This window comes from Colletotrichum costaricense (assembly GCF_030867565.1).
Source record: "Colletotrichum costaricense strain IMI 309622 chromosome Unknown Scaffold_26.1, whole genome shotgun sequence".
NCBI classification, from domain to species: Eukaryota; Fungi; Ascomycota; class Sordariomycetes; order Glomerellales; family Glomerellaceae; genus Colletotrichum; species Colletotrichum costaricense.
Genome location: NW_026848255.1, coordinates 437,517 through 446,993, shown reverse-complemented (window position 1 = coordinate 446,993; position 9,477 = coordinate 437,517). Strand labels below are relative to the sequence as shown.

Below are 9,477 nucleotides of genomic sequence, written 5' to 3'. Positions count from 1 at the left end.
CTCTTTCCAACTGCCTCAGGAGTCACGACACACGTCGCCCGTCACTCATGTGCCTCATTGGCATCCCAGGTATCAGGGAGACGGAGAAATCGGGGGGCTCCGAAGACCCGCGGAGGGGTGGGGACAGGAAAAGGAGGAGGAAAAGGAAGACGGCAACCCGGGAAAAGAAACGAGTTACCAAGGACAAGACGAAAATCAACAACGGCCATGCAAGAAATCCTGCGCAGCAACACTTATACAGTACACCATGCATCGAGACCCTCCAAACCCACGGCCTACCTCGCCCTACCACCCTCAACTCCCGGCCTTTCGCACACCCACACGCAACTCTTCTGGTGTTTGTACGGATAGAGCGACAGTCACCGTGCTCGGCAAAGAGTCGGTCGTATCATATCTCTCGAGCTTTGTTTTGCTTTCCTTATCTCTGGTGTTGCTACCCATCTCCCTTGCGCCCTCTAAATGGTAACAAGAACGGACTCGGCGGGCAAATCAACGCTTTCGTCCCCTCTCTGCAGTGTTGCTCTTTTGCCTTTACTTCCGACATGATACACGTACTGCACCCCTTCTTCAAACTTCAGCCCAAGACGACCTTGTCTTTACACCAAGGGAGAGCGCCAGAAACACCAGGCCAAAGTTTGACACGACCACATGGGAAACTCTGCTCCTCCTGCTCCCTTGCGCGGCACGCTAGCCAAACATGCCTGTCTCTCGCAAAATGCCATTCATGGCCCATGGATCATTAATACGGAGATGGGCGCGGCTTATTTACCACCAACTCAACCGGACCCTCCAAAGACATCTCTCCAAGGGTCCACCAGCCAAATGCCATTCTCGCAAACATGGCTGTCCCATCTTCGGTCCTCCAGCTCTCAGCCCCCGCCTTCCAACGCCGAAGCCGAGGCCACTATCCACATGGTCCGTCACAGGAGACACAAGGACAACAAGCTAGAGCACAACTATTTTTCAACGGTCACTCCTCCACTCCAATTCCGTTGTCGAGCGACGTAATTCAGTACCACCTATGACAGAGTACAGGGGGCCTTTTGGTTAGCAACAACCCACGCAACCCTCGTTTGTCTAGCTGACACCGCTCGACTTTGGATGGATGACATCCGCGTTTCCGCCGGTTAGTCAGTACAAGCCGATGCCGCACGTTGGTCCCGCCGGTGACAAAAGTGCAGGGCATGCTAGATGGCACTTGCATTGGGGCTTCCCGTCCCAGCCCATGCCATCGTGGTGAGACACCATCAGCTGGTCTCCTCATCAAGAGGTGTCGTAGCTAATTGGAGAGGAAACCTCCTCTCGAAGTGTCAATACTCAACACCCTCGTCGCGACATAGCCATGGGTGGCTTGCTAGTATCCTATCGTGCCACGAGATAGCCCTTTTGGTGCATTCTATTCGGAATACACCGTCACATTCGCGGTACCACGGCACCTCAGCCTGTTGGCCCTATCAAAAACAGAAAAGTCTCCGCCTAAAGCTGTGTTTACGTTTAATACTCGCTGCCCGCGGTTTCCTGCGTTCCTGCTTGACCATAGGGTCCTCTTGACGGCGCCGCCGGTCCCAGGTTGTCACCCCTCCTTTGTTTTGGGGGCTGCGGATCTCTGTGAGGGACACTCAGATCGTCGATGGGCCATCCGGGATGGATCCCTTCGAGAATGCAAACGACCTGGCTCCGGCCGACCCCTCAGACTGCGCTGATCTCCATTGGGCATCCCCAGTCCGGGGTGTCTCAAGTTTACAACAAGTGGCAGAGAGATTGAAATCGCCTCGTGCTGTTTCTAACCACGATGAAGCCGGAGCAAACGGTGTTCAAACAACTTCCTGTCCAATATCAACCCTATCTCAGAGAAGACACAGAGAATCATAGATCCCACGGAAAATCAATTGGCATCTATGGATGAAGCCAATAGAAATTGGTCCTTGACTAACGTTCATCGGCTCAGGAAGGAAGGGTGACGACGAGTGAATTACTACACTTCCTCTCCACTACAACTCAACCGATTACATACAGAACCAATTCTCTTCAAACGGAGGTTGCAGAGCCTCGAAACAAAGGCAGTCTAAACTGGTCATTCAATGGGGGGACTCTGCGAATGCCTGACGTTGCTTCGTACTCCTCCACACGCGCCTTTGAGTCTTTGCCATGACTGCTGGCATTCCCAGTTTGTCATGGCACGCGTGCCACACCCACGAATTTGTACACACCTTTTCCATGGCAAACACCACCACTGCAGGACAAGTGTTCAGCAACCCTTTCGTGCAAGGTCTTAGGTAACGTTCTCCGGTGTGCAGCTGCATGCTCCTCTATCTGCTCACCGGTCACCTCGGCCAGATCTCGACATTATGTTGAAGCGTGCCATCTTACACACTCCCATTGCGTCAACCTCAGCAAAGATGGATGTGTCGTCGACCAAATTACCGTAGAGAAACGCTGTTAGCCACCTTGCAGCCTGCCAGCGATTCAGGGGCGCCACCCAATGCCCGGGGTGCTGTGGAACGGTATGCGAGTTGTCAGCGGAGCAAAAGGAGTCTCGAAGCCGGAAAGACTGTCGCGAAGAAAACGTGCTCCACACGCCGCTCCGAACGACGACCCACGCGAGGAGTCGAGACAGGCTTGACAGTGTTATGAACCCGTTTCGCCTGGGCCCAATGCACCTTCACAACGGCAGTTCACCACAGCCGCTGGCACCACCATCTCACGACGTTCATGTGAGGTGACAATACTATCTGCGGTGGTCTCCCACCGCCAATGCTGCTCACCGGGATCTCCCACCTCAATCCTGCTCTCTGGCATCCCCCCTACTCACTTGGACGCCTCACAGCTTTAATAGCTGAGATCGACTTCAACTCCCCCCAAGACGCCCGCGCCAAGCGTTCTGCCCGCATGATGTCGCCTTTCCCGCCATCCCTAACATCCAAAACCAATCGGCGATAGGGTGAGTTCAGAATCTCAGCACGTTGACTACTAACGCATTCCTGAACATCGACTATCGAATCACCTCGAGTTCCCAGCATGCGGGGTGTGCAGCGTGAGCACATTGCTGCAACGTGCTGCAACGCGACACCCTCAAATGCTGTTTGTTTGACTCCCTCTATGCCTCTCTTCGACTTCTTTCTAATTCTTCGATGCGATCCGCTTCACCGACTAATCCGAGAATCTTCGTCATCCCGACCACCCCTGCCGCTCACACATACCCTGCAACCTTCTATTCTATCAGAACACTAGCTTCTCGAAAGCCTTCTCGCTAAGAATAGTCAGCAAACTCATGGGAACGCTTACACTTTCCCAGCCCACCGACGGGGTAGTGGTGCCGAATCGAGATTCCGCCTCTGAATATACTCCCCAGACATAGCCATGGCGTCCCATTGACAAGACTGGCGTACCCGGTTGTGCGCCCCCAATCGTCTGGTCCAACTAATCGAGCTGCCAGTCTTTCTTGTCTACTGATCACCTCTTCGTCTCTCCCATCGGCAGAGAGCTCAGATATCGATGATGATCCATTGCAATGTGCTCTATAACGCCTACCTAGGAGTGCTAGGTAAGGAATGACGGGTTTAACTCGCTTACCTCGCTCAGTCGAGTAGACTGTTCGTCCAAAGCACAAAGCACTGTCTTTCTCTGCCCAATGATTTCAGCGCTGGAATGAATGAAGCGAGAGTAATTCACGACCCTGCCTGCTATCAGTCCAAAAATTCCACGGGACGCCATCCCAAACATGCCAGAAGCTCAGACGGCGAGAGTTTTCCGATTAGAATTAGCCCCCTCCTTTGCCGCAACCCCAGACAACCTTAACGACTCATGCTACTGCATGTCTCTCTGTCTCTGAAAGTCAGACTTCAGAGCAGCCGCTGCGCCGGCGGTTTGGAGAAAGCCTCAATTACCCCAGATCCATCCTTGGCCCCGGCTTCATGCCACAGACCGTCAGACAAACCCAGCTCCGGCTTCTCTTCCGCCTACAAGGTTGTGGGATCCTGCTGGATCGTCAAGTCAGCTGGCCGTAAAAGCACGGTCTTGGTCCCCCCCCCCCCCCCCCCCCAGCACCCCACAACCCCCCCCCCCCCCCGTTCTTCCCCCCCACGACGGGTGTGGCTCCCCCTGGAGCGAACAGGGCGGTGGGCAAAAAACCCGGCCTTTGCCCCCCCCCCCCCCCCCCAAAAAAAAAAAAAAAAAAAAAAAAACCTTCTCAGTGCGTTTGTTCTGCCAATCTTAGCTCAACGCCGACTCGAACTCCCAGTTCTTTCTCATTGTTTCTCTTTTGGACATGACGTTCCCGTCCACTTTGAGAGGCGGCAGGCTGGCAAGGTCCCGCAACCGCTAGGTGTCTCGAACCTCAGTCTCTGTGAGAAGATGGGATGACTAAAGACGCCTCCCGCGATCTACAGAGGCGGTCAGTTCTGCTGATCGACGTCGAGCGGAGTGGACGTGGGCGGGTGACCTGGTGGCTGGGAGGCACAGAGGTCTCCTTGCCCAGCCTGACATTCTCTGAATTGACTTTTCAGACAGTATTTCTATATCCCAGAAATTAGAATGGTTCTAGCGACCCTGCCAGTCACTGTGAGGTTACAGGCCGGAAGAGTTCGTTCAGATTCAATCTGTCCCTGTTTAACTCGCTACCGAAGGCCAATCCGGGTACAAGGTACCTTGTGCTTGTTAGCTGCGGATGTGTAGTAGGCAGTGCAAACTTTCCGAGCTGGGTTCTCCATGGATGTTTCTCTCACATATTGGCAGTCTATTATCAGTGGGAGTGGGAGACACTATAGGCATGTCTCAGAGTTTCTCAAGTTCCGCGTCTGTCTCATGGCCAAACGCTCGAGACGACACTACTACCTTACTTTGATGACTTTATGGCCCGCATTACTGCCGTACTTGTGAGCACACCAGTTCCCGGAGGCATCGATAATTTCTTCTCTCAAGAGAGCGATGTGTGTTGTGCCATTCTCTCGATGATAGCAGCAGCTACCTACTGGAGTGCCACGCACAGGTATACTAGTGAAGTAGGACAGATGACATACCCCAGATATGGGGTTTAAGAACAGATGGCTTGTTCTGAGACAGTTGTATGGGTATGTCTAATATTCTTTGGTATATTTGAGTATGCCATGGCTCAAGTTCTGTAACTCCATCCCAAATGCCATGAGATCGCTCAGCCACTTCGAGTATGCGGTGGACTGAGAGCAGGAATGTGGTCAAGCGCCGTTGATCTACATTCTATGTTAGTGTGACTAGTTCCAATTGAATGGAGGGCTTTTCAGGTGGCTTTTCGTCGATGAGACATTAAGCTAGGTAGGTGTTGCCTCAGCTCTAAATCCATCAAGACATCTCAGAAGACGTGGTCCTACCTTGGGTGCTTGGTTGGGTGGCAGCTGTGAGTCGGCAGCCTGATTACCTACCCCGCAAAACGATCCAAAGTAGAGGCGAGCAGGCAAGCTGAGCCATACTCGCGGTTGGTGAAAGGCATTGTCACAGCCGCAAAACGGGTCGGCGAATAGAGAGGAATTCGCACACATTGATAATGTCTTCATCTGGGCACTCCTCTTGACGAAAGTAACTGACAAAGGTAGTCACTCAGCCACATGAGAAGCACCAAATCCGGCCCATGAGCCTGAACCCCGCCCCCGAGACGGTCCAATCGGCGGATGGGGCCGGACCCAAGCCCCGCCGAAACGCCGTGATCCGTTCCCCGGCGACGTGATGGCCGTTCGGGCCCCGCCCCGAGTGGACTTGAAACGTGGCCGACGGTGAATACTCGAGGTCCGGCTTCCATGCTGATGCTGTGAAACTAGTCGTTAGACTACGGAGACCCGCCCGTCTGGTGAAGCGGCCTTGCACGGGTACAGTGCCGGAAGGAGAAAGCTTTTACGTTAAGGGGGGCCTCGACGTTTGCGCGGCTGGAAAGCAAAGGACCTCGCTCTATGAGGACTAAGAATGGAAGTGAACTCGAGAAGGATAGGATTACTGGTGGCCAAGGATACAGAACAAGATGCCACCTCACATTGCTGCAATTGTTTCTGGGGAGCCGGGGGGGGGGGGGGGGGGGGGGGGGGGGGGGGGGGAAAGGCCTTGGGGGCGGCGCGGGGGGGGGGGGGGGGGGAAAGGGGGGGGGGGGGGGGGGGGTGGGGGGGGGGGGGGGGGGGGGGGGGGGGGGGGGGGGCGGCGATGGAGTGTCTGGAAATGACCTTTTTGGGCTCGACAGGGGCTGAATCGGGGTAGAAAAGGGGGCTGCAGTGAGCAGTCTGCGCAGATGCAGAAATAAAGGCAGATACAGAGGCAAGTCTATCCAAAGCAAACTAAAGCTCCGATGGCCGCCGGGATGTCGTCGTCGGAAGAGACGCCTGTCGCTCTCAGGATACGGCGCCTGGACTCTCAAGGTTATAGCCTTCGACACGCCCTTTTGCCGCTAAGGGTGTTGGTACTTTCCCTGGTGACTTCTGGGACAGTCAGGCGGTCCTGGATTGACTTCTGTCGCAGATTACGGATTTACTACACTTTGAACGGCGAACGAGGTTGTCTCGGCCGATACGCTAGTTTCTTCAAGTCGAGCCTACCCAAAGGATTGTCTGACACCCATCAACATCACGTGAATGATGCGGGCAAGGATGATAAGACCAACTTGTATGAGACGGTTGCTTGGTAGTGGTGATAGTTTACGTCTCGAGATAAGGATTGGCAATGATGGTTGGATGCCCCGCCTGGCGGACGCGGCTCTGCTTCCAAGGTGCTTATCTAGCGTGGGGTGTTTGATACAAAATGGGATGGTGTTGCATGTGAAAGACCACCATGGCTGTCCACATTTATATCTGATATCTATAGCCTGGGGCTTGTCATCTAGACATGTCTGTTTCTCGCAAGATGTAGCCCAGCATGCATTCACACCAAGGACTTCTGGAGAATACTCTATGAACAATGGCGAGAAACAACGAAACCACACCGAGCACGTTTGATAATGTCTCGCTGATACTCGAGAGACGATCAAGTCCACTTGCCAATGCAGATATCATGTAAGGGTTCCTTCGAAAGGCGCGACATGTGATCCAGCAACATCTAATAGAACGCCGGGGCATTCAGGAAATGGGTACGTACGGTAAGCTCGAGGTGACACAGAAGCGGCAAGGCGATGATTCGACAACAAGATAAGACCATCAGCCTGTCTCGGCTTAACTGGACCGACGAGAATGAGCATGATCGTCCGTCATTAAGACGTAATATGAGGAGCTGTGGGAGCTGTGGTAGTAATCACACATGACAACATTGATCCAACGAAACTTCCCTAGCTTTGTGCGAGGGAAGCAATCCTTGTGTGGTTCGTATTCGAACGGCCTAGTCCTGTTCGACTGGCCCCCTTGCAGAAGTGACAAAACCAACAACGTTCATTAGTCAGTTGGAACTTATTCATTGACCAGCGGCAAAGTTAATTCCTGTGCAATGACTGGTGGCCAACACTTCAACGATCATGATAGAAGGCTTGCCAGCATTGGAAATGAATGTGTGCCACAATATCTACGACTGCGTGAAACGAGGCGGAGCCTTGCTGTCATAAAATATTCACCCATATCTTGAGTATAAGGAAGTCTCTGCGTGCGCCCTCGTCACGAACCTTTTGCACAAGAGTGTTGCGTAGTCGCAACTGTCGTGATGGCCCGAATAGCGAACCAATATCAATGCCCGGCATCTGAGAATAGTCGTCTCTTTCCCGTTAGAACAAGCGTAGAAGTCATCAGGGAACCAGACGAAAGCAGAAGGATTGATTGATAAGTTTTAATTACATTATGGAAAGGCCATTGCAGAGCGCTTTCCGTAATATGGCCGCTCCAAAGGGGAGGAGTAACGTGACTGCCTCAAACACTACCTTATGCGGCACTTTCCATCTCCTGATACTATGGCCGACCTGTTTATCCGTCACGTGTATACTGACGGAGTACATGCTGTTTCCAATCTTCACTTTTCCAAGACGGTTCCCCGGCTTGGCCGTGAAAACCGTGTCAAAGAGCTTCAAGTCATTGAAGCCCACTCGGCCTTCTTCACATCCAGCCATTCCCCCTTTTCTACCCAGAGATTCTCTAGCCACTTTGCCAGCTTTTCGTCATCCGTCGGTAGAGTCTCGAGGGGAAACCTGCGAACATGGACGTGAAACTTGTATCCAAGTCGAGAGCTCAACCCGGGCACGCTCAAAGTGTCCCACATGGTCGGCGCCGCATGGAAATCTTTTCCCCTCTGATACGCAATCGTCACATCGTACACGGCCTTCACGTGGGCCGCCTTCCTGAGGTGTTGGACGGTGGTAATGAATCCTTTCGTCCTAGGATACAGCAAATGCATAGGCTGCGGTCGACCCGACTCCTTGCACCAGACGATTGACTGCTCATACTTCTTCTGTGTGAAACGAGTGGCCTCGCTGAAGCTGATGAGCCCTATTTATCATCATCAGTAAGGTGTCCGCCCTGAACGGGAAAAACTATCAACTGATGCACTTACAGGTCGGCCACTGCCTATTGACGATACCCGAGAATGCCCTGTCAAGCTCATGCTTGTCTTTGGCCCAGTTACGACTCACCATGGGCATACCCATCGCCCATAGACCCCAACCAAGAAATGGAACTATCCGCAGCTGGATCTTGGCAAAGTAACGGCAACGGCCTAGCATCTCGGCTTTGATCGCGAGAGCTTGGATCATGTAAAAGTCCGCCCATCCGACGTGGTTGGCGACTACTACAGCCGACTCCCCGCGGGGAAGGGCATCGCCGGAAAATGTAATGTTGGCGCCATTATATCTTTCAAAGATGATCTGGATCCAGTACCAAACTGTCTCGGCGATCCGTGACGAGGAGTTGTACACGAAGTCCGGAGCGAGCCATTTCAGCGGGAGCTGGAGTGAGATGGCGGTATCTGCCAAAAGCAACCAAAGAACCCACGGAGCTAGAATGGCAGCTCCTCGGAAGTGAGTGAGCACGTTGCCGTGGCCAGCCATGGCCGTTGAGGATTCAATCGTCAAAGCTCACTCTAGTGGAATCCGAGACCGAGGCGTAAGAAGATGAATCGATGCACGAAAATGATGACACTCTGAGTTCTTTCGCAACTGGCGACGTCCCAAAAGAAAAGATTAAGGTTGGCCGTCTAGTGAGCGAGCCGAAGCGCGGCAAACCGATCTACAACCCAAGACACCCTGCCCTAGACCAAGGGATGTTTCGAAAGGGAGCCGCGTGCGCGCGTGACCTTTAGGCCAGCAGATCAAGGGTGAAGGTTTCGAACGAGCGGGCGATGATCCGGGGTTCACTCGTCTCAAAGATGTGCGTTCCTCTTCGCGTTCAGTGGATGAGCACAATTACAGCCGTATTCCTTGCTGCCAACGAGGAGGAAGCTCTGAAGTGTGGCAATCATGGGCTGAGGATCTTCTCACAGGATATGATTGCAACAGTATGGGAATCGGGGAAAAGGAAACACGATGCTACTGTGGCTGGCTTCTGTTAGCAGAGA

At 53.3% G+C, this 9,477-nt stretch overlaps 2 protein-coding genes across 2 annotated transcripts; both read right to left on the bottom strand.

The window, feature by feature from the left end:
- Nucleotides 1-22: 22 nt before the first annotated feature.
- CCOS01_15957 (uncharacterized protein) lies at nucleotides 23-253 on the bottom strand (the record flags this gene model as incomplete). The annotated part of the gene is made up of 1 exon (XM_060464095.1): nucleotides 23-253. One exon carries the CDS (start codon nucleotides 251-253, stop codon nucleotides 23-25), a length of 231 nt encoding a protein of 76 aa, XP_060305476.1.
- Nucleotides 254-7,995: 7,742 nt separating this feature from the next.
- CCOS01_15956 (acyltransferase) lies at nucleotides 7,996-8,971 on the bottom strand (the record flags this gene model as incomplete). The annotated part of the gene is made up of 2 exons (XM_060464094.1): nucleotides 7,996-8,414; nucleotides 8,479-8,971. The coding sequence occupies 2 exons, from the start codon at nucleotides 8,969-8,971 to the stop codon at nucleotides 7,996-7,998; spliced, it is 912 nt and encodes a 303-aa protein (XP_060305475.1).
- Nucleotides 8,972-9,477: the final 506 nt, after the last annotated feature.